This window comes from Alternaria postmessia (genome assembly GCF_024291825.1).
Source record: "Alternaria postmessia strain BMP 2775 chromosome Unknown scaffold_51, whole genome shotgun sequence".
In the NCBI taxonomy this organism is placed as follows: domain Eukaryota; kingdom Fungi; phylum Ascomycota; class Dothideomycetes; order Pleosporales; family Pleosporaceae; genus Alternaria; species Alternaria postmessia.
This window is the reverse complement of record NW_026260124.1, coordinates 932-24,488: the sequence shown is the minus strand read 5'-3', so window position 1 is coordinate 24,488 and position 23,557 is coordinate 932. Positions and strand designations below refer to the sequence as shown.

Sequence of the window (23,557 nt, the reverse complement as noted above, 5' to 3'; positions counted from 1 at the left end):
GTTTGAGGTGCAGGTAAGACCAAGGTGGTGATTGGTTTCGATATCTTGGCGTTCAAGACCATCTTTCACAGGCGACACGCTAGCCAACCAGTGCTTGCGAAGCAACAGGCAGCAAACATCTTGTCCACACACGATCAACTCGCATCCGTGGCGACTATCCTCTTCTGTCGGCGCCTAGTGGGAGCACTACCATGGAGTGTTATGCTCTTCCGTCGACGCGCCTCTCTGCTGAGCGCGTCAGATGCCCCGCGGCGTGCTTGCCATGAGACATCCACCAACACCCTACCCTCTGTGAAGCGCCATACATTCGCCACGCATACGTTGCGTATTGGAGAGTGCAGGGCAATGCACACCACTTCACTATGCTCAACATCTGCTACTCCACCCGCCTCGACCTGCTGCTGGAAGCGAGGACGGCCTGCCACCAGACGCGACAACTTTCCTAGAAGACTCCATCAAACCCCTGCTGCGGGGCCACAACCTTCAGTGAGCCAGCCTATTTCCAAAGAGGCAGTACCCATGGCCGAAGACCCTCGTTGCAAAAGTCAAGCATCGGCTACGCTACACGTACGACCTGCTGAGACTCCCCCAGCACCAGGCGCTGACCGATTCCAGCGGGTGGGACTATGGAATCCAGCTCATGGACTACGTTTTGCGACGACAGCGGCGGCCGAAGCGTCTAAGTCGGACTCTATCCATGAAGCCGCCGAGACTGTGTCTTCACGTATAGATGAATCAGCTGCGACGATTCGCACTGACGAGTCCTCTCCGAACACTCGAAACGAAGCAAACGATGCTACCGGACACACCGAGGAAGTTGCTGTAGAGGGCACTTCAGAGAGCGACGATTCTAGCGGTGTTTCATCTCAGCCCGAGACCGAGACCGAATCCAAGGACGACGAAGAAGATAATGCAGATGAACACGTTTCTCTCACATATCAGATCCCAGAGGAAAGGTTGCGTGCTGCTATGCTTGCCGCTCCCAACACACGGGACAGTTATTGGAGTGCCAAACTCTATCAAGGACCTGATGGCGAATCTCTCTCCACCCATTACTGCAAGTCTTTCGATGTTGCTGAAAGGGTGGCTAAGTATTTTTTACAAGAGAAGGTAGTTGGCTTCGACATTGAATGGAAGCCTCGTGGAAATCCATATTCGATCAAGCAGAATGCTTCATTGATTCAGCTGGCTTGCGAAGATCGAATCGCACTCTTTCATGTGTCGCTTTTCTCCGGAAGCAAAGCGGAGCAACTAATGCCTCCCAGTCTGAAGGCTGTCCTCGAATCACCAGACATCTACAAAGTAGGTGTGTCTATCAAGGGCGACTTCAAGCGCCTAGAGAAGTACCTCAATGTTCAGCCTCAGGGGGTTTTCGAGCTGAGCCGCTTGCATAACCTAGTTGAGTGGTACGGGGTAGAGCCTAGCAAAGTCTCAAAGAGGGTTGTGAACCTCGCTTCCCAAGTGCTGCAGCATCTGCAGCTGCCCTTGTATAAAGGCGAGCAGTTAGCCGACGACTCCGAAACAACACCTAGCGTTCGGGAAAGTGACTGGAGTCTTCCTTTAGATGTGCAGCAGATACACTACGCAGCTGCTGACGCGTATGCTGGATTTCGCCTGTATCATATGCTCGAATGGAAAAGGACACGGATGAAGCCGGCCCCTCCTCCAGTAGCTCTTTGCGATTTTGATAACAAGCCTTCACCAAGGCCCAAGGAATCCCGCAAGAGAATCAAGAAGTCCAAGGACGTAGCAGACACAACTGTAAAGTCCGCAGTTGACGTGGCTGAAGACCAACAAGAAGACGAAGGAGACACCGAAGGTTACGAGACAGCGACAGAGGAATTTGCTGACAGCCATCAACTCGAAGAATCACTGTATGCAACATCGACAATTGTCTCTGCAGGTGGCGCGGACAAGACCCACGTGTCCCAATCCACCCGAAGCAGTGATCTAGAAAAGACGGAGAGAATGGGAGCTGAAAGCATAATTTCTCCTGAAAAGCGGGTTGGTCGAGTGAACCTCTCCCGGCTCGACCATACTAATTTTGGATACCCTAAACTGCCTGAGACATCACAAGAGGAAGACACAGAAACACTACCCTCTGCACTGTCTAAAGAAGATGTTGGTGTGCAGCTAGAGGGTCAAGACAAGGGTGTTTCCTTTCAGAGGCAAAAAGCTGATGATGACGAATTTGCAGACCCAGAACTTGAAGATGCACTCAGACGTATGACTCTAGACGACAGTGGAAGGTTGACAGAAGATGCGAACGGCCTAGCATTGGAGCATACTTCCCCTGACCTTCACGAACCTAACGGGCCTATCCCAGCACCACAACCGGACATTGGTCTCCTGGACGAGCCATCACGAACACCCGAATACAACTTGGCGACAACATGGGCACAAGAGCATCTTCAACTTACCATCCCATCGCCTTCCTCGACAGCACCCTCGCGTATACGTGCAACCGTGACGCACCTTCGCGCTTATCATATGTGGTATTACCAGAAGCTTTCGATTGATAGGATGACCCAAATTTTGCGAGATCCGCCGCTCTCAAGTAATACGGTCGCAAGCTATATCTTGCAGGCAATTACGTTGGAGCGACTCGAATACGAGAAAGAGTCCCTTAGAGACGTATTGATGGTGATGCCTTCCGGGGTGCGAAAGGGACGATGGAGGGCGCTAGCAGAGGAAGTCGATGCGCTGGAATGAGTAACATGAGCTATGCAATGGAATACCTATTCTTAGAATTCGTTCAACATGAAGAGGACATGCATGTCCATAAGGCATGTATGGCTTGTTCAGCACTATGTGTTCTCTTCGTATTCATGTAGTGTCCACTTGCATGTAGAGATTCTGACACGCGCTTGAGCGGAAGCCATTCCGCTTCTGTCAACACAAGGCGGCTCAGCATTGCACGTTCATGACTTAACAGCGTCCAAGTGGACACAGTGTCGATACAGATAGAACAGCATGCTAATGTAACGCAAATCCTGAGATTTAGTGAAGACGTGTCAATATTGCCATGGAGTCGTACGCGTTCAGGTACCAAACTAAGTCAGGGACCAGGCACCGCTAGCTCAACCCCACGCGCGTGCCAACGCGAAACTGCGGTGAGGATCAGCCATCCCTGCAGGAACCCCTCCAAAACATATACTCTCCTGCTGCACCTGCGAACAACTGCTGTTCTCGGGTTACTCCAATTGACTGTCTTTCGTTTGCACATCCGCCCCATCGTAGCTCACTTTACGACCACAAAACAACATCTGCACCATGGCCGCCGCAGCTGCTGTCTACCCTCCGCTTGACCAGCGTCCGGTCAAGAACACTGTTCTTCTCTTCGATGTCGACGACACACTCACAAAGCCGCGCCAGCTCGTCACCCCCCAGATGCTGCAATTGCTCTCAGAACTCCGTCACAAGTGCGCCATCGGCTTCGTTGGCGGTTCCAACCTCGTCAAACAGCAAGAACAACTTGGAGGACCCGTGGATGTCACCTCGCTGTTCGACTTTTGCTTCGCCGAGAACGGTCTCACGGCCATCCGTATGGGCGAGGTTCTGGCTAGCCAGAGCTTCATCTCATGGATTGGTGAAGACAGATACAAGGCTCTTGCCAAGTGGTATGTGACTTGAAAATGCTGCAGAGTATTGCTGATGTAGGTTTGTAGGATCCTCCACTACATCGCTGACCTCGACATCCCCATCAAGCGCGGTACCTTTATCGAGTTCCGCAACGGCATGATCAACGTCTCTCCTATCGGCCGTAACGCATCCACTGAAGAGCGCAACGAATACCAAAAGTACGATCTCCAACATAAGGTCAGGGAAACCATGGTTGCGAAGCTCAAGGAAGCGTTCCCTGACTACGGCCTTACATACTCCATTGGTGGTCAGATTTCCTTCGACGTCTTCCCTACTGGCTGGGACAAGACCTACTGCCTACGTCACATTGAGGCAGAGAAGGGTCTCTCTGGTGTTGTCTACGACAAGATCCACTTCTTTGGTGACAAGGCTTACGAGGGCGGAAATGACTGGGAGATCTACAGCGATGAGCGGACTATCGGACATAAGGTCAAGAACCCAGACGACACCTATGCGCAGCTTCAGGAGCTGTTGAAGAGCTTCTAGTAGGATGAACCGAAGGCATATGGGGCGATATTGTTGAGTTGGAGACGGCATGGCAGCTTTGTTCTCTTTGAGATCAATTCCACCGGCGATGGAGCGACACGATAAATAATGCGAACAAGATTTATATCAGTCCATTAACCCTAGGATCTATGAACTGTAGCTTTTATGGGCCGAGTCTTGTTTGTTCGCATCTCTGCATCGGCAGATTTCAATCCCGTGTCTTTCAGTCAGACTATACGATCTATAACTTGAAAGAGGAGATAGTCGCTGCTGACACGACAGTAATTTGTTGACAACGAACCAGGAAGAATTGTTCCAAGGACATTAGCCAGACCGCTTATCGAAACCTTAAACCACCGGAGCCTGCATGTGGTAGATTGACAAGATGTTAGTCAGACAACGCCTTGCTTCACGGCCAGCAGCTTCAATCCCGAATGGCATTCTCTCCGTCCACAACAGCGAGCTTGCAATGTACCAATCAAGTGTTTACCAAATATTGTCCAAACACAGTTTTGAGATCCACATCCACCTCGCCAAACCATGCCCCGAACGTCAAAAACGCCGCCTGGCGCCATGATACCGTCACTACTCGGGTGCGGGGGCAGATTGAGGACCTGCATACGCCCTGTAGCCTCGTAGCCAATTGGAATTAGCCTCCCTACTTTCGACCTGTTTCTAAGACGGTTTCGGAAAGTCGTTCATGCCGGGTAAAAGGTATGGGCCGAACTTCACAAAACCAAGACGCTAGATGCTTTGCACCTCACCAAGGAAGGGAAAAGAGGACGAGGGGTTGAGATCTTTCGAATGTCTGAGAGACTACAAATAGTGGTCTCTGTGCCTAGACGCCTCCAAAACGTATCGTCGAAGTTGGTGTGTTCTCCATCATGAAAATCCCTGCAATTCCACTGCTCGGTCTGCTTCCCACTCTAACTTCAACCTCTCCTCTTCACCATGCTTCTTGTGTTTCACCACAGTCTATCTCCAATTCCTCAAACACATACGATTACATCGTCACGGGCAGTGGCCCGGGCGGCGGCACTATCGCTTCAAATCTAGCTCGCGCTGGCTACTCTGTTCTGCTGATTGAAGCGGGATCTGATGCTTCATCCGACATTCGTACTCAGGTACTTGCTTTGAATGACTTCTCGAACGCGAATGTAGCTTGGCACTTTTTTGTGAAGCACGGTGATGATGAAGAGAGGCTGAAAAGGTATAATTTGTTGGTTTGGAGATTGGAGAATGGGGAGTGTGAGTTTGGTATTGAGTGTAGAGCGCATACGAACTCATTGCTGACGTCGTTGGTAGATTGGGTTGGGAAAGATCCCAGTGCTGAAGGACACGTAAATGCTGAGAGGTTGGGTATTTTCTACCCAAGGGGTGTAAGTAATGTCGTGAGAAACCCGTGCAGGATAGATACACTGACTTGAGTTACCGAGTCTAGGCTACGCTGGGTGGAAGCGCAATAATCAATGCCGCCGCGACATTCCTGCCGAGTGATAGCGACTGGGATTTTTTTGATAAGGGAGTTGAAGATGGTATCTGGAGGTGAGTTGTTGAGAATGTTAATCATTGCAGACGGTGCTAATATCCCTATAGCGCCAAACTGATGCGCGAATACTTTGAGAAGATTGAGCACAACAACTACCTTGACAAAGATACTCCCGGCCACGGCTTCACAGGCTGGCTGCAGACCAATATTGCCGATCGCGCCACTCATGCAGCTTCAACACTTCGCTTCAAGGTCTTCGAAGCATGCTTGAGATTGGTGGGAAAGGATCCAGAAAAGGTTTTGGACTATCTTACTAGCGACAGTAACTACCTGGATCCAATGCGTGACCAGTCAGAGGGTTTATGGTCACTGCCTTATCACGTTACACCGAACTGGAGGCGCTTCAGTCCACGCGATCGTGTTCTGGAAACGCGTAATCTGACGAATGCGACGCTGCATCTCCAACTCGAGTCTTTGACCACGAAGGTGCTGTTCGATAGCTGCAGTGGTAATGATACGAAGCCGCGAGCAGTTGGAGTCGAATATCTTCAAGGCAAGTCGGTATACAAGGCCGATCCGCGCCGCAACGCTTCCAGCACAGGCACTCTACATCAAGCTTTCGCTCGAAAAGAGGTCATTGTGTCTGGCGGTACCTTCAACTCCCCACAGATTCTGCAACTCTCTGACATCGGGCCCAAAGCCCTCCTCGAGAAATACGACATTCCCGTAGTCTCTGACTTACCAGGAGTGGGACGCAATCTCCAGGACAATTACGAGATACCCGTCTACGGAAACGCTCAGGTCAGCTTGGCGGCAGCGCCTGATCCCGATGCTCCACAATGTACATACGGTGCTCCAGGCGATCGTAAGTGTCTCTGTACGGACTGCGCATGAGATAAATGCTGATTTCGTACGCACATGTTTAGCATGTCTTGATCTCTGGTACAAGGGGGAAGGGCCCTACTCGCGAGGTGACTCAAACTCAAACGCCTTCCTCATCAAGACGCCCCACGCAGTCGAAGGCGAAAGAGATATGCTTATGTTCGCCGGCACAGGCAGGGCTTTCGCCGGTTTCATGCCCACGGAATTTCTCAACCGTACATCCTATCCTCCCTCCACGTTCTCCTGGTCAACAGTCAAAATCCACCCCCAGAATACCGCCGGCTACGTACAGATCCAATCAGCAAACGCAATCGATACACCAGAAGTGAATCTGAACTATTTTGCCGAGGGTGCAGAAACAGATCTCAATGCCATGCTCGACACAGTTGCTTTTGCGCGTAGAGCCTTTGCTTCTACCGAAGCACCAGTTGGTCCTGTAATCTCTGTTTCTCCCCCTTGCCCACCTGAAGACATTCTTGACACAGGCTATTGTCGAGACACGCAAATTGACAAAGACTGGATACAAGACCAGGCTTTCAGTCACCACCCTACAAGCACGAATAAGGTTGGGCCAGACTCTGATCCTTTGGCTGTACTAGATACGAGGTTGAGAGTTAGAGGAGTTCAGGGATTGCGTGTTGTAGACGCCAGTGCGTTTCCCAGATGTCCCGGGGCATTCCCGGCGGTTAGTACATTTTTGTTGAGTGAGAGGGCGACAGATTTAGTGTTGGAGGATGTGGGGAAGTGGTAGGCTAGGTATTGGTGTCGTATCATGGATAGAGAAAGCCGCCCTAGGAAGAGAATGTGGGTAGAAAGACTGCCATCGCTGTCACGCAAACCAAATACAATCTTGTGTGTCTTTAGTACAGACGAATGACAACAATAAAAAAGGTTCGATGGAAGCAATAGGAAAGCGACACGACGATCCAGATGGGAACTTAAGCATAAACTTGAGCCCTGCATTAGCGTGTTTACCCCACCAATAACCCGACCTTCGAATTCGCGCCAAAAATTGTTTGTCGCAAAGCCCGCTGGCCAAAACTTGCCCGCCAACCAGTTTCACTCCAGGACAGTACACGAAACGCTCAGAGCGATACAACTCTCAAACAGTCCGGTACCCATAATCGAAAGCCACAACATGAAGCTCCTCACCTTGAACTTCCTCACCTGCGCCATAAAAACCTGCAAAACAAACCCCGCATCCTTCCCCCTACACCCGCGCGACGCCGAACTCGAAATTGTAGAAGCAGACGTCAACCTAGCCTTTCTCAAAAACATCTTGCCGAGGTTGATGTGGAATGAGTTGAAGGGGATATGCAGTGAGGTATGCGAAGCCCTCAAGTTCTACAATTAAAAGAACGACGACCGCAAGGCTTGCGAAACAGAGGCTAATGTATATACACTATAGCTCGGTCTCCCTGAACTTCCACCAACAGCACCCACACCCGCCGACCTTGTCGAGCCTTCTTCTACCTCTGCCTCTGCGTTAGACACCACGGATGCGACACCGGCAACAGCAACTGAACAAGTAGAAGAGGAGCCTAGTCAGACAGCGAAGGATCTACATAGGATATTACTCGAGACATGTATACAAGAGGGCAAGCTAGTATGTGGAGCATGTGAGCATGAGTATGCGGTCAAGGAGGGGGTCGCGAACTTCCTGTTGCCGGGACACCTGGTATGAGCTTGGAACGTTGTGCATGAGATTTTTGGTTGGACGGTTGAGCGTGGTGGAAATTGAGTTTTCAGGCTGGAGCTTGCGAGCGCAATAACAGTCTACCACGATAAGCCTAGGCTGAGCACAGAGTGTAGGACTACGAGGCCATGGGCACTGCTACACACGCAGGGCATCAGCAGAGAGGCATGTAGGGAGAGGCATGAATGCGGCTGGACGACGGAGGCTGCTATAGGATACCCGTCTGATGATTTCTATACACATGGGAAAAATAGTGTTTTGCACAAGAGCATGGAAGTCAGTGCGACTCGTCTCGACTGCAGAAGTATCACCAGAGTCAAGTCAGAGTTGACAAAGGGCAACGCGCTTAAGAATTGAAGCTACACTTTTCCCTGGCCAGAATGGTATCTACGATATGCGCCTGAACACCCTTGTAACGGCACTTCCACCGGCGAGGACTTTCAACCCTTATGAGCCAAGAGCGCGGTTGATCTGCACCCGCTTATCCTCACCACCCGACACAATGCCCACAGCACGATCCCACCGTACGCTGAAGACCTTGGCACCTTCACCATGGCTCTTTGCAGCATCGCGTCCTTGCCTGTAAATCGTGTACACGCTTTCACCAGTCATTCCCTCTCCAACCTGTCCACCTGTACTAACATTCCTGAGGTCCCAAATTTGAACTGTGCCGTCGTGCGAAGCAGAAGCCAGATTGTATTCAGAAGAAGGATCCGTGTCCAGGGAAACAACACCGTTCTTGTGGCCTCGGAGCGTCATGACACTGATCTGGGTAGCTGACGCGCGGGGGTCGATCAACGTGATGTGTCGTGCCGAGGTACCAGTTGCAAGTAGATTTCGGGAGGGAATCGCGCAGAGGGAAAGAAGCGAGTGACCAGTCGTTCGAGTGTCAACGCACGACTGGGTAGGCAGATCCCATGTCTTGAGCGTATGGTCGTGAGATGCCGAGTATGCGACTGTAGCATCATCCGGCTTGAATATGACGCTCGATACCGGTGAATTGTGACCGCTAAACGTAGCGAGAGCGCCACGAGCGGGAACCGTGCGATCGGGCTTTGAGAGCTTTTGTCGCTTGTTGGAGGCAGCATTTGAGCTCGGCAGGAAGTTTGGCGGTGCGACTGGGTTCTCTTTTGCATTGCTCGAGAAGAGCGAAATAGTGGTATCCGAAGAAGCAGAAAGGATTCGGCTAGACGGGCCATGAACCGCGACGTCTTCTACACCCCATCGATGATTGAACAACTCGAGAGCCGTTGTAATGGTTCGCGCGTCATCATCGTACTTGTAGACACGGACCGTGTTGTCCAAACCTGCAGCCACCATCTTCTTCTCCGACAGCCACTTGGCCGTCTTTAGGCTTGTGATGCGACCACCGTTGTTGGGAGCCTCGGAAGTCGCCAAAACATCGCCTGAAGTGTTCCACACTCTTACTAGCCCGTCGTAACTCGCGCTCAATATTCTCTCTTGCCCACTTTGTACCCCCGATAGAACATCCACAGCAGAAACCCAATCGTCATGCTCAAAGCTTGTGACGTTCAGTGGTGGGACCAAAGCCCTCGTGTATTCAACGTCCAGCGTCGATTCGGCATTGATACCATTCTTCGTGAGAAACTCGTCGATTGTGGTCCGGAGAAATTCGCCATTGATCAAGATGTCGAACGGTATGCGACTGTCGTCATCGCGATGTAAAAGTTCGTTCACAAGTGTTGAAAGCTTGTGTCGTGTAAGGGCTAGAGGCGCATTTGCGTTAGCTACAGTATCAAAGAAGCGGCGAAGGTAATGCGACGATAGAAATACGCTGATATAGTCGCGACGGCTCACAATGTGTGCGCGACTGTATCGCAGCGGATAACACAAAGCCGCGACAAGCGAGTAGGCTTGCGATAGTTCTACTTACATGTCTGAACTAACAGGATGTTCGGCTCCTCCGAAATCTGTAGGCTAGCATCGCGTGTCGTAAGGCGAATCTGCACCTTGGTTTCTGTTGCGTCGATATCCATGGCGTCGGCGGGTTCGGAGATATATGTTGGTTGGTGTTGAAGTTGTGAAGCTTTGGAAATTTTGGGATCTCGAACTTTTTTTCGAATGCGGTTAGCGCGGCGAGAATCAGCCAGTCGGCGTTCGTAGACCTCCGCTCACGTACGACTTCACAGTTGCAATTACCGAATTTACTCAAGTTTAATTGTAGTTACTTACAAGGTCATACGTTGTTTGAGTTTTATGCAGAACACTTGTTGCAGACTTGGGTCATCTCATATCTAGAACAATATGAACTCGCTCACGAGAGCATAGCTGTGCTCCCTTCAAGGGTATATCATTTCATCAAGTCATACTAGTCCTCCTAATCTCAGCAATAGCTCTCCTCCGATGATCGCTAGGCGCGAACAGCGCCTCGATCAGGCCCACAACCTCGTCAGCCTCCATCTCCAACTTCAGCTCACCATCTGTCCAGAAGTATTTGATATCTGCAAGGCTGCTGTCCAATATCTCGCTCAGGTATTGGAACTTAAACCAATTGGGCGTGTAAATACCGGCCATATCTCTCGTCTCTCCATTACCATCTTCTGTTTGGAAATGCTGGGACAGGGTAGCAAGTGACACGCAGTATCCGTGCAGTTTTCTTGACTCGTCTTCTGCGATATCTGACATGTCCTCGACGTCGGTGACAAATTTGGTAAGGGCAGCTGATACCAGTGAGCCAAGTGATTGGAGTAGGGCGCTGTGAGAGAGGACATTCTGCCATTGTCGCTTCACATCACCTATGCGGTCGATAGTCGTGGCGATAGCATCATCACAGACCGTAGCAAAGGGAACGTTAGTACATCCTTGAAAGCCCTGCGCGTCTTCAAGATGATCCCTGATGATTTGTCTTTGTGACTCCATCTCGCGTCCATACGCACGCTTTCCAAATCCGTCAACTGACTTGATATCAGACTCGAGCATCGGCTTGAGACGTTTAGATGGTTGCAAATGCTGTGGTAATGCTGATGTTTGATCTTTCTCAGCCTGGTCTTGAAGAAAAAGTCGCAAACGATCTGACAGCCGCTGACAATCGTTGTAGATGAGCATGTTACTTGCGACGTCTTTAGAGTAATGCATCACAGCAGTAGCTCGGTACATTGCAAGGAGGAGGCTAGGAATGGCGTATAGGCCTCCGCTTGCGGGTGCGATTGCGGACTTGACGAGCTCGGGGGAATTCAGTGTGTCTACCTCTGCAATGACCTGCAAGATGATTTCCATGATAGCATCCGGAATCGCCGTTACTGTGTATGTTTCTCGAAGTGTGACCTCCTGATTCGCGGGCTGTTTTTGAGATGCAGGTTTTCCGTTTGTTTTCGGTTGCTCTGGTATGGTTCTTGCAGGCTTTGGCGATGCAGCAGGTTTGGTGTCAGTCTCATCGTCCCAATCTGCACCCCAATCATCTGCATCCTCTGCATCAGCTGGCTTTTCCTTGGTCTCCTGCTCTTTCAACTCATCATCGACCACATCATCATCCTCACCCCAAGCGCTCATATCTTCTTCTTCATCTTCGACAGTCTGTTTTTTCTCTTCTGTGACTTCTCCTTCCTCGTCCCAGTCAGCAGCCCAGTCGTCTTCCTGTTCATCTCCGGCATGCAATGCATCGCCTTTTGAGATGACTTGCGTCTCGACCCTTTCAACCGTTTTCTTCTCTCGCACAGTCTTTGGGAACATGGCCTGCACTCGGGAAATCGCATGCTCTTTCTGTTTAGCAAGCCATATCTCGGCAGACTTATCCACCCATTCGGCTAGACGATTCTGGCCAGACCAGCCTAGCTCATCAAGATACTCGACCAAGCCCAAGACATAAGAGAGCGACTCTTGAAAGTGCGGGATTCCTTCTGTGGATAATGGCACGGCAGGCAAAAGCAGGTTCGAGATCAGACGAGAAGCGACGATCGGAATAACTTTGGATGATAGTGGAACAGCAATGCTAGGCGGTAGGCGCGTGCTCAGAAACTCGACGAGCAAGTGGATATCCTCTAAGGTAGCTTTTATCCTACCATCGTTGACCGGACCAGCACGTTGGATGACGTCCTCTTGGATTTCAAATGCGGACACGACGCGGTCGGTACCCATGGCAAGGCGGGGGAAGATTATGACTCTGTCAAGATCACGGCTTAGGCGGGTGACGAAGCTATCAAGAAGCCCCAGTTTTGTAAGCGCTTCGATGGTTGTATTGATATCGACCTTGGCCTCGCGTTCGATGGACTGATGCAGTGCGATTCTGTGGCTGGTATTGTCAACCGAAATCAGCCCGTTCCATGACTCTGTCACGGTTTCCACGATAGCTTTCTTCAGCAGCTCTTCCTTGTTCTTCAACACACCCACTACTCTCGTGGTGGTGAAAGGCCCCAGTCTTTGAAAGGCGCCATCTGCGTCCTCCAATATTTGTATAGCGTGTATGACATGGCCATGTACAGCAGCATTCTGGGCGGAGTCCAGCAGAGTCGAGATATCTCTCAGCTGCTCCACCGCTTGTGCCAAGCTCTCATTATATGCAATCTCGGTATGCAACAGGCTGACCTTGCTTGCAGCATCCTGGACGCGAGCGGTGTTTTCTTTGCCAGCTTCGGCTTGTTTTACGATATCCTTGGCCGTTTCTTGCGAGCGTTTGATGTCGTCCTGCAGCTTGCGTGCCTGTGCTATCCAGCCATCGACGTCCGGCGCGGCTTCTGTTGAGAGTTTGCGTACTTCGTTCTGGCAACACAGTCAGCGCCGCCAAAGCTACATGGTAGCTTCACGCACCTTTGTGTCTTCTCGTGCCTTGGCGACCACCTCGAGCAGCTTGGGAAGTGCGCTGGAAGGTACGGTTGCAGACGCGACATGTTCATCCTGGGGAAACGCTCCGTGTGCGGCTGACTGGAGCAGCGCGTCGCCTAGCTGATGATCCGAAACTTGCGAAGGCATCTGTAATTACGGGGCGGTTGACATGTCGATATCAAGAAGAGCACAAGGGTAGGCTAATTCGCAGCGAGGGCAGCCGCAACGTTGCAGGACCAACATTGAAGCTGCACGGACACCCAAGCGACGTCAACGCATGCGTCCCCTGCCCCGCCACACTTACCCCGCCACGCTCAAGGCGTGTGGTCGATTGAAGAACCTGGCACATATGCGTTTGATGACAATCACAGGAGACAAATCTGGATCAGGGCTACTTAGTATATTCGCCATAGCACTATCTTCGTGACGTCGCAGTACTATCGCTCGGTAACTCGCCTCTTCCAAACCCTGCTTTCGATTATTCCCTTCTTCCTTGGCCGGGCTGGCTTTCTGCTACTCGCACTTCTTCTTATCCTCTCGTGAGTCTTGCATTTTCCCATTACACTAGACATCTGGTTTCAAGCGCTAGTATCGCATATCAAATGCAAGCATGCATCGGCTATGTACGACAAGTCAGCTAACACAACAATAGTAGTACCAATTCGGACAAAGCGGCCTGCGCCTGCAGCCTGCACAACGGAGAAAGATACTTCAGCAGCCTCGCTTTGCAGTACCCCCTCTCCTTCAAATTCGACATCATGGGGTCAATACAGCACGAGTCGCATTTCAAGAAGCTGCAGCAATTCAAAGCAAACTACGCTGATGCCACTTTCACTCAGTATGAATCGCAGCGAACAGGTCTCCGGGTAGTCGTAGTCGATCGCAAGGGGCCGAAAGTATACGGAAACTTCGCAGTGGCCACCGAGATCCACGATGATTCGGGCGCACGTGAGTATTCTCACTCGTGTTCTACAAATGTTTACTAAATGACGTAGCGCATACCCTTGAGCACCTCTGTTTCATGGGTTCACGGAGATATCCTTTCAAAGGTGTACTAGACAAGATTGCCACCCGATCATACTCCGACACAAATGCATGGACGGACGTCTCCGAAACAGTGTATACTCTGTCAACGGCAGGTTGGGAAGGTTTCGCTCAGCTACTGCCTATTTACCTGGATCATCTTATTGTACCTACACTCACCGATGCCGGTTGCTACACTGAGGTTCATCACGTTGATGGCAAAGGAGAAGATGCAGGGTAAGTATTTCTTGACGCTTGTGCGTTGTTTGCTAACAACACAAGTGTTGTCTACTCTGAAATGCAAGGACGTCAAAACTTACAGGGCGACCTGATGGATCTCCAGATGCGCCGTCTACTCTATCCTGAAGGCGATGGTTTCCGCATGGAGACAGGCGGCCTGATGGAGAACCTACGAGTTTCTACCGCAGAGCGCATCCGCCAATTTCATCGAGACATGTACCAACCTAAAAACATAAGACTTGTGCTGATCGGAGAGGTGGATCATCCAAATCTTCTGGATGTACTGGACAAGTTCGAGGACCAGATCGTTGACCGCGTACCGGCTTATAGTGCGCCCTTCAAGCGTCCGTGGGTCGAGTCGAAGCAGACTCCACCACTAAGCAAAACAATCGTTGACACGGTCGAGTTCCCAGAAGAGGACGAATCAACGGGCGAGGTTCAAATCGCCTTCCTAGGGCCCAAAACCATCGACGATCTCGGAGAGACTGCCATCAACACACTGCTCAACTACCTTGCTGGTTCATCTGTTTCGGTCTTAGTAAACACGCTTGTGGAGAAGGAACATCTTGCAAGTATGGTCTACTTTTGGTGCAAAGGACATACCGACATGATAATTTGGTGGACCCTGTCATCTGTAGAGACAGATAAGCTGGCAGATGCAGAGAAACGTTTCTTCGAAGTCCTCAAAGAACACGCTTCCAAGCCGCTTGATATGAGCTATCTTAAAGACTGTCTCCATCGTTTCAAGCGTCAAACTCGCTATATGTCTGAGATTGGTATGGATGAGTACAAAGATCCGATTATCAAAGATCACGTCTTCGGTGACCGAAATGGAACTCATCTTGAAGACGCCATGGCCACCCTCGACGTATTCGATACCTTGGACAGCTGGACCGAAGAGGAATGGCGAGCGTATCTGAACAAGTGGATGGTAGATGCTCATCACGTTTCCATTCTCGGTAAACCCTCAAAGGCTCTGTCAGATAAGATCAAAGCAGACGAGATTGCACGAGTCAAGGCACAACAAGAAAAGCTAGGTGAAGAGGGACTGAAGAACTTGGCACAGAAACTCAAGGAAGCCCAAGAGGAGAACGACAAGCCCATTCCAGAAGAGATCATTGCTGGTGTTCAGGTTCCAAGCACCGAGTCTATCCACTTCTACGAGACTACAACAGCACGCTCTGGACTAGCAAAGAAGCTAGGTACATCAAAGAACAATATCCAGCAGATTGTGGACAAGGATGAGAATGGTCTCCCATTATTCATCCACTTCGAACACATTCCAACTTCTTTCGTGCACTTCGGTTTAGCGCTCGGAACCGCGTCGCTACCAACGGAACTTAAGCCTCTGCTCGGTGTGTATCTCACCAACTTCTTCGCTACTCCTATCATGAAGGATGGAAAGCGCATCGAGTTTGAAGAGGTCATCACCAAGCTTGAGCAGGATACGATTGAATACTCCATGGACCGTGGTACTGATATCGGAAGCTCGGAAATGATTTATATTCCCTTCATTGCTGAGGCTGACAAGTTTGAGACGGTCGTCTTATGGCTCAGATCAATGCTTGTTGACTCAGTGTTCGACACTGAGCGCATCATCTCTGCAGTCAAGAAGATGCTTGCGGATGTGCCCGAAGAGAAGCGTGACGGCAACTCGATGAGCTTTGCAGTTGATCGTATGATACACTACGATGCCGCTTCCGCTGTTCGCGCTACTGGAACATTAGTCAAAGGTCTCTACCTAAAGCGCATCCTGAAATTGCTCAAGACGGAACCCCAACAGGTTCTCGACAAGCTCGAAGCCTTGCGAAAGCACCTACTGACCTTTGCCAACATGCGCATTCTCGTGACCGCCAATCTCGAGACTTTGCCAAACCCAGTATCCACCTTCAAACATCTCACCGACGCTTTCAAGCCCGGCCCGGAGCCGACTGTGAACCCAATCGATGATCGCAATGCACTCCTATCAGATATCGGCCGTAACCCAGGTGGCACACACTACATAATCCCCATGCCCATCGACTCTTCCTTCGCAGTACTCACATCCAAAGGACCAAAGGGGTATACAAACGCCCAACTTCCGCCACTCATGGTCGCACTGGCCTACCTCGATGCCGTCGAAGGCCCCATGTGGCAATCAATCCGTGGCACAGGTCTTGCATACGGCAGCAACTTTTTCCGCGACCCCGAGACAGGCCTACTCAAGTTCCGCATTTCCAAATCCCCCAATGTATTTGCCGCGTACAACAAAGCGAAGACAGTCATCAAGGAATACGGCGACGGTACACAGAAGTTTGAGAAGCTGGCTCTCGAAGGTGCCATCTCTAGTATCGTGCGCGACTTTGTCGATGAGCGCGCTACTATTGTCGACGCTGCTAGGAGTTCCTTCATTGATCTTGTTACGCGTGGTGTTGGAAAGGATTGGCAGGATTGGGCGCTCCGCGAGGTGCGCAAAGTGACTGAAGAAGACGTCAAAAACATCTTGAACGAGGTTGTAGCTGGTGTGTTCGTGCCAGAAAAGACGGATCTAGTCGTAACATGCGGTGGTATCATGACTGACGTAAGTTCCTCGTTATTCACCTCTAGTTCTTGCTCTGAAACGCTGCTTACTTTTCTATATAGGGCCTTAAGAAGGACTTTGAAGACGCAGGCTTCAAGATCGAGATCAAGCAGCTAGCTGATTTCCAAGACGCATACGGTCTTGAGGGTGAAGAGGATGATGAGGACGATGACGAAGATATGTCAGGTAGCGAAGACGACTCTGAAAGTGGATCAGAAATGGAGGAGTAGGGTTTAGATACCACCGTGAAACCCATGCTCACCACCAGATGAATAAAGATTTCTGTGTCGCCTGCTCTCTATACAAACACCCTTTCTTTATAAGTAGTACGAAATGCTCTTGGTAGGAGTACACATAGACTTTTATTTACTTGGCTTATCGCAGAGAATACACAGTAAATACGTTTAGAGTAGCTTTAACTTTACGTCTAGTGCGACAAAGTTTTGTGCTACCTCCTCTGCTAGATAATCCGTTTGATATATCACTAAAAGGTATTCAATGTGTGGGTCGAGTAGTTGCAACAACACAGAACGATAGTCCATTCAAGATCTTCTCAACAGTCATATTTATACACTAATGCGACGGAAATTCCTTCCCCAAACAAGAAACGAGAAAAACCGCATTGCCAAATACAACCAAAGTCTGACATCAATCGTGCCAGATTGAACAAGTCCCTCAAAAAGTGGTGTAAATCATCTCTCTCGTAAATACATACAAGGAAGTTAGGTCTCAAAAGGGTAGACGCCAGCAATGCCTCCCGCCCTCAGCAGCCGCGGTCGTAGATTTTGCATATTCGGAGAATGCCAATGTAAAAGTGAGTTCGGTCGAAATTCGAATGGTAAGAAGGTGGGGTTTGGGGAATCACATAAAGAAAAAAACCAGAACGGATAAGGAACGTACACACGCAACGCCGCTAGGTTGGTGGCATATTCGCCGAAAACGCCCCCAACAAAACCTGAGTTGAGCAAATTCTGATCCTCGTGGTGAGACAACTGCTGGAAGCCGAACTATGCATCTTCGGGTAAGATACGCGCAAAGTGCTTTTCCCAAATCCATCCTACTGTTTTTGTTTGATCGTCTTGATTCCGCGCAAGCCATAGCTCACCCTTCATACCAATAACATCGAAAATCTCGCCCGGTACATACACGAGATATGGTATCCCGCCTTCACGCCGATCATGAGCAATGTTGAACTCGAAGAGACTGGCTGCTAAGAAGAGTACTTCTGGCTCGTCGGTGTCCGCAGGTGTAGTAGGAAGATCCTCAACACTACCACGGGCAGGAGAATCCGACATTGGCAGAGCTGAGTTAAAGACACCAGATGCACGAGTAGATCCCGGTAATGATGCTGGCTGAGAGGTAGGCGCAGAGAAAGTGTGGATGGTGGGTTGCGAAGGTGAGAGGAAGGATGGACCAAGTTGAGGTGGGAAATCAAATGCGTTGACGCTCAGCGGTGAGTGCTCGATGTCTACTGCGCCGTCCAGATTCATGTAGTTATGGTTGTTGCGAGAGGGACCAGTATTGCGCCGCTCTTTGCGAACTACAGTGGCGTCACTGTTGTCAGATGTAGGGCTGAGTGCACGGGCTTCCCGTAATGAAGTAGGTCCCGGACCAGCCCGACCTGATGTGTTAGGTGGGTAGAGAGAAGGATACGCTGGTCCTGCAGGGGAAGAGCGCGGCGGGTTGTCGAGACTTCGTGGATGTGATCGAGGTGCATATCCACCACTGTTGCGGGTCTTTGAGTCGAGCATTGATGCCTCGCTCCCAATGGACTCAGTACGACGCGACGATGAGTTGCGTGACGACGCACCACCGTCGGAAGAGAGCGTTGGAACGGGAGACGTCATATTGGAGATGTCAACCAGGAGGTTCCGGTTGATGATGCCTAGTCTGTTTGCAAGATCCTGCATCGGTTTGTAGTCTCCGTGGAAGCGTTCGACGTACGATTCTAGGTCATAACGAAGGGATGTCGTGTGCTGGGGTTCGCTTTCAAGGAGCGGAAGGATCTTTTTCGAGCAAGTCTTGTACCAATCCTTCTGCAAACACATGAACAGAGTCATGAGCGTGCGCATGAGGCCTTTTGTTCTTTCGTAGAGAAGAGGTAACTCATGTTTGAGAGTGTCGTTGATCGTACTGAACTTTTTGGACGACTCCTCTATGTCGGGGTCGATCTTTTCCCCACGGTCGAGTGCTTGCTTGTGCTTAACGTAGTACAGCAGGTACTTCTTGCGTTGCTCGATAGTTTTCTGATAAGAGACCCACATCTCCCAGAGGTCGCCCACAGGCTTCAAAACCCGGCTTCGAACAGCAGCTTTCTGTGAGATGATTAGCTGAATGTTAATGGCTCGATCTTCTGGTACTTACGTGCTCTTCCAACGCCTTGTTCTGCAGCTCGAAATGGGCCATTGCCCACTTTCGCCACGTACTCTCAATTTCTGGGTACACAGATGGCGCCACCTCGCAGACGGTGATAAAACCCAAGAACACGATATTGAGCTGGAGGTAATGCTCCGTAATCGAATCAAGATACTGTTCGAAATCACGAATAACAATCTGAAGTTGGAAAAAGTGCCCTCCGAACTTCTGCTCTTTAGACTTGTAGTCCTGATCCTTGAAGGTCTTGTCGGCCTCGTCATATGCCTTGCTCTTATCGACCTTGGGAATGAAAGCCTTGACAAAAGTCTTGCCCAGTCCGCTTTTCTTCTCCTTCTTGCCTTCAGAGGCGGCAGCGCGGAAGGTATCGGAACGTGCCTTGGCCTGGTTGATACGCTGACTCATTGCTCTCAATTCCTCATGAGCCTCTTTGATTTTCGGTAGATCGGGATGGTCTGGATCTGTAATTTCTTGCAAGGACTGGAGGATCAATGGATACTTCAACAAGCGCTGGCATGGCTTCAACAACAAAGAGTCCAAGTCCCAGGCCTGAGTCATGTTCTCTACTTGCTCGAAGCAAGCAGTGACCCATCCAGATAGAGTTTCGTTGCCGTGGTTCTTCTTGATATAAGCACTAGCATTATCTTGATTAAGGAAATATGTCGTGTAGAGCCGCTCCATCTTTTCCTTGTTATCGAGAAAAACTTGGCCAATGGTGGTCAATCGATCATTTTCCAGAGTGCAATTCTCGAACTGATCCGGGGAATCCTCAGATGGTCGCCGAGCATGCATTGGTGATTCTCCGGAGTCATAGGATTTACCGTCGGAGGAATCACGGTTCCAGGGTCCACTTGGGGGTGATATCTCGTAGTTGACAATAGGCTTCGCAGCCTTCTTGAAGGCACGAAATAGCGACAGAGAGAACTTCTCTAATTCCTTGCAATTGCTGAACAGCAATCTCTTTTCCTTCTCGCTCATCAGATTCGACGCGGTTGCTTCAAAAATGTTGTGCGCGATCATCATGTCTATGCAGAACTGATGCTCAGTGTGAAGCAGCTCTTGTAAGGTGCGATATCGCTTTATAAGAGCTTGCTTGGCAGGGTCAGGCTGACCGTTTTCGCCTTGCTCGGCTTCACATGGCACATCTACAGTAGATTCGATAGGTTGTGGGGTACCATATCGATCCTCGAGACTTTGTTCGTGAACGTGAAGAACAGGAGTGCGTGACCGAGCGGGGTGCATTTCGAATTTGTCGTCGTTGAGCATGGGTCGTGAGAGCTGTTGATGTTGTGGCGTAGAGTTGTACGGATTGGATCGAGAGGAGAGTTGCTGATCAATGGATGGATTCACAGGGGGAGGCGGTGGTGAGTAGTTGGGACGGGGAGGCGCTGGAAGTGAATGCGGCATACTGTGTTGTAAGTCAAGTCCAAGTCCACCATTGGTCCATGCAAGTTGTGGAAGTTCAATGCGGTTAGCTGCAACTGACTTATGCTCATCCGTTGACGTTCGTGATAGTGCATTGTGAGAAGGGTCACCAGAAGAGCTGCCAGAATGAGACGCATCTTCCTGTATGGTTGTGGTGGTAGAGCCTGCCGATTCCCGTGAATAGCGTCGCGAGGACGAAGTATAAATGATCGCCGTGCCGCCGACATGTGGTTCTGGTGTGCCTTGCTGCAGCTGCGGCGTATATGAGTCTGGACGCGATGGGGATGCTACTCTCTCGGGCTCAGGCCTCTCCTTATCGTGTTTTGAACCATTAGCGTCGCTCAGCAACCGAGCGAGATATGATTCTGTGGACTCTTTCGATGCCCAATCTTTGTGCTGTGCAATGACGGGTGAGACCTGCTGCACCCTTTCTCTGGATATCGATGCTAACTCAGGGGAAATAACTGGCGATTGATGGTACATGTTCAAAACTGAGTTCACAACACTGTAAGTTTCATTGTTCAGCGTCAGTGATCCAAGTGTTCGGTAGGGAGCGACGCTGGCGGAGTCATCCGGATAAAGGGTGTCCCGCTTAGGAAGCGAATCTCCTGGCGATCCTTTTGTATCGTGTCGAGACATGGACGGCATGTCTCTAGTGTCGTGTGCTTGGTCGGACGTGTACCCGTATGACAAAGCCTTGAGGCCGGCGCTGAAGCTCTCCGAGTCGGCCTCCCATGGTTCTGATGGCGGCTCCTCGCTAAGCATAATTGGTATTGATTCTCTGACACCTAGCTCCGACTTCTCCATCTCAGGCGATTGCGGAGCAGGCCTCTGCGGCGGAGGATGGAAAACGTGTGGCTGCAAGAGCTGTTGCTCCGGCTCGGGATGCGCGGTAGGCGGCGTAAGAATGAAGCTTCCTGGTAGACCCAACACAGGCGATTCGTCAAAGTCGGTCACGGCTGACGCTGGTTGCCCGAGAACTGGTACGGACAAGCTAGATGTCTGAAGGCTCAGGTGCTGTTGCTCTGACGAGGGTGACGAATGCTCATCCCGTGGAATGCGCTGCGTCTGCGCACGGATATCATGGGGTTGCTCGATCTCAGCAACGTCGGGTAGCCCCGCAGGTTGCTCTTGTGGGGGATCGAAGCTGCTCGCAAGTGGAAAATATTCCTGCTCACCATGGGGGCCGGTACTTGTCGAGCGGGATGCGGGTGAAGGCTGGAGCGGCTGTCTTTCTCTTGAGTTGCGCAAGCGAGGCGACGTTGGTGGAGGCGGGGCGTTAACGACGGCAGAAACACTTGGTCCGCTTCTCGCACCCAAGGGCGACTTCCCTCTCTCGCGATATCCACGGTAAGCTAATGCGGGGAGCGTTGACTGGTCTGTGCCTCGGGAGGAGACTGGAGCGACGGCGGCCGCAGCCAGAACCCTGTCCATTCTCGTCGGCGAGGCGCGGTTGCTGTGGTTCATTGCGCGGGTTGGCGTGTATTTGACGGACCGTGTCGACGAGTTGGAGTCTGAGCCGGCGCTCAAACGCCGTGTCGCTACTGGAATCCTCGAACGTGGCGTGTGCCGTTGGGGCGACCGTGCTGTAGTTTGTTCTTGCGCATGTGCCTGTGGACGTGTGGTGGGTTGCGCGTCGTCGGCCATGGCTGATGTCGCAGTACTCGCGGACCGTCCATGGTGCGAGCTGCTGAACGAGGTCGAGGGTTGTGCAGTGTCTCCGTGCGGGTTCTCGAAAACGGGGATTCCAAAGCCTGGCGACAATGCATCCTGCCCAGTTAGCACTTCGCCGAACAGCTGCCTCCCGCTTGGTGCTGACGCCCGATTCGGCGAGGTCACTTTCTTGGGCGTTGACGTTGACGAGACGTGCTGGTCGATGCTGCTCCTGCTGCCGTTTGTCCTTCGCGCACTTCGGGTAGCCGCTGGGGCGGGCTGTGGGCGGTCTCGCGGCTTCAGGTTGTTGAACTTGTGCGGTCCGTACGAGGCTTCTTTGCTCGGGCGTGCAGCCGATGCAGTCGACGAAATGGACGCATTCGTACGTCTGGTGGCCGAGTCGTGTGCCCCAGCCCGGCTCGGTGTCCTAGATCTCGAGCGCACTGCAGGCGAAGAGGCCGTCGAGCTGCCTCCGGGCGACTGCTCGAATCGCTCTGCCAGGGCCCGGACCTTGTTGGAGACCTGGGGGGAGGAGCGAGTTGCTGCGGGCGGCGATGCAGGACCAGAAGCAGACCTCGGGGTCGCTTTGGGTGTTGTGCGCGCACCGTTCGTCATGGGCTGCCGCGGCCGCGCTGCGGGCATGTCGATGCCGCGTTGCGGTGAGGGAGGTGCTGTGTGCTCGGTCGTAGTATAGGCGGAGTAGTAGTGCTCGGGCGAGGTTCCCAGCTCTTGGTCGGCATGGTCGAGCTCAGTCGACTGCAGCCAGTGTGAAACAGAGAGGCCGGGGTCGAATGCATATTCATGCGCTTGATCAGAATCCATATCCCATAGTCGGCGAGCGCAAGGGCGCAAAAGCAAGGCAGCGCCAACGTCGTAGGAAGAGGTGGTCCAATCTCGACCAACAAGGGTTGCCAACTCACACTCGGCTGCTCTCGATTACAAGGCGTCTGGGCCAATGACGGTGTCGAGGCCAGTGGTGCCCCGAGTCGACGAGTTGATATGTTTCAGCCTGAAAAGCAAGCGGACTGGTTCCCGATACGGCGCGCTTGTGAGAGGTTCTGAACTGTCTGTGTCAGATCAACAACTGGAGCCCACACGGTCCATCTAAACTCCGTCGTTAACATGCAGCTAGGAAGCGGGATACCGGCGCCGCTCTTGATGGGGCGGCACGCGGCGACGGTCTGGCCTTTGCAGCCAGCAGACACATGTCGGTATGCTCAGTGTATGCAATGTATGCCGCCTTGGTACTTTGGGCCAAGGTTCGATGATCCGCATGCTCTCTCGCGGCCTGCTTATCCATCCGTGCTTC

At 51.4% G+C, this 23,557-nt stretch overlaps 7 protein-coding genes across 7 annotated transcripts; 5 read left to right on the top strand and 2 right to left on the bottom strand.

Annotated features, from left to right (window-relative positions):
• Positions 1–519: 519 nt before the first annotated feature.
• J4E82_007459 (uncharacterized protein) lies at positions 520–2,712 on the top strand (the record flags this gene model as incomplete). The annotated part of the gene is made up of 1 exon (XM_051733703.1): positions 520–2,712. The coding sequence occupies one exon, from the start codon at positions 520–522 to the stop codon at positions 2,710–2,712; it is 2,193 nt and encodes a 730-aa protein (XP_051586483.1).
• A 561-nt stretch (positions 2,713–3,273) lies between these two features.
• Positions 3,274–4,128, top strand: PMM1 (Phosphomannomutase 1; the record flags this gene model as incomplete). Its single annotated transcript, XM_051733702.1, has 2 exons — positions 3,274–3,620; positions 3,669–4,128. The coding sequence occupies 2 exons, from the start codon at positions 3,274–3,276 to the stop codon at positions 4,126–4,128; spliced, it is 807 nt and encodes a 268-aa protein (XP_051586482.1).
• An 884-nt stretch (positions 4,129–5,012) lies between these two features.
• J4E82_007457 (uncharacterized protein) lies at positions 5,013–7,098 on the top strand (the record flags this gene model as incomplete). Its single annotated transcript, XM_051733701.1, has 6 exons — positions 5,013–5,376; positions 5,434–5,507; positions 5,570–5,673; positions 5,725–6,482; positions 6,544–6,935; positions 6,985–7,098. 6 exons carry the CDS (start codon positions 5,013–5,015, stop codon positions 7,096–7,098), a joined length of 1,806 nt encoding a protein of 601 aa, XP_051586481.1.
• Positions 7,099–7,637: 539 nt separating this feature from the next.
• On the top strand, positions 7,638–8,183 carry J4E82_007456 (uncharacterized protein; the record flags this gene model as incomplete). Its single annotated transcript, XM_051733700.1, has 2 exons — positions 7,638–7,823; positions 7,908–8,183. The coding sequence occupies 2 exons, from the start codon at positions 7,638–7,640 to the stop codon at positions 8,181–8,183; spliced, it is 462 nt and encodes a 153-aa protein (XP_051586480.1).
• Positions 8,184–8,642: 459 nt separating this feature from the next.
• On the bottom strand, positions 8,643–13,121 carry J4E82_007455 (uncharacterized protein; the record flags this gene model as incomplete). The annotated part of the gene is made up of 3 exons (XM_051733699.1): positions 8,643–9,922; positions 10,526–12,911; positions 12,960–13,121. The coding sequence occupies 3 exons, from the start codon at positions 13,119–13,121 to the stop codon at positions 8,643–8,645; spliced, it is 3,828 nt and encodes a 1,275-aa protein (XP_051586479.1).
• A 611-nt stretch (positions 13,122–13,732) lies between these two features.
• J4E82_007454 (uncharacterized protein) lies at positions 13,733–17,027 on the top strand (the record flags this gene model as incomplete). Its single annotated transcript, XM_051733698.1, has 4 exons — positions 13,733–13,922; positions 13,970–14,234; positions 14,280–16,797; positions 16,860–17,027. 4 exons carry the CDS (start codon positions 13,733–13,735, stop codon positions 17,025–17,027), a joined length of 3,141 nt encoding a protein of 1,046 aa, XP_051586478.1.
• A 777-nt stretch (positions 17,028–17,804) lies between these two features.
• On the bottom strand, positions 17,805–23,070 carry J4E82_007453 (uncharacterized protein; the record flags this gene model as incomplete). The annotated part of the gene is made up of 2 exons (XM_051733697.1): positions 17,805–19,112; positions 19,162–23,070. 2 exons carry the CDS (start codon positions 23,068–23,070, stop codon positions 17,805–17,807), a joined length of 5,217 nt encoding a protein of 1,738 aa, XP_051586477.1.
• Positions 23,071–23,557: the final 487 nt, after the last annotated feature.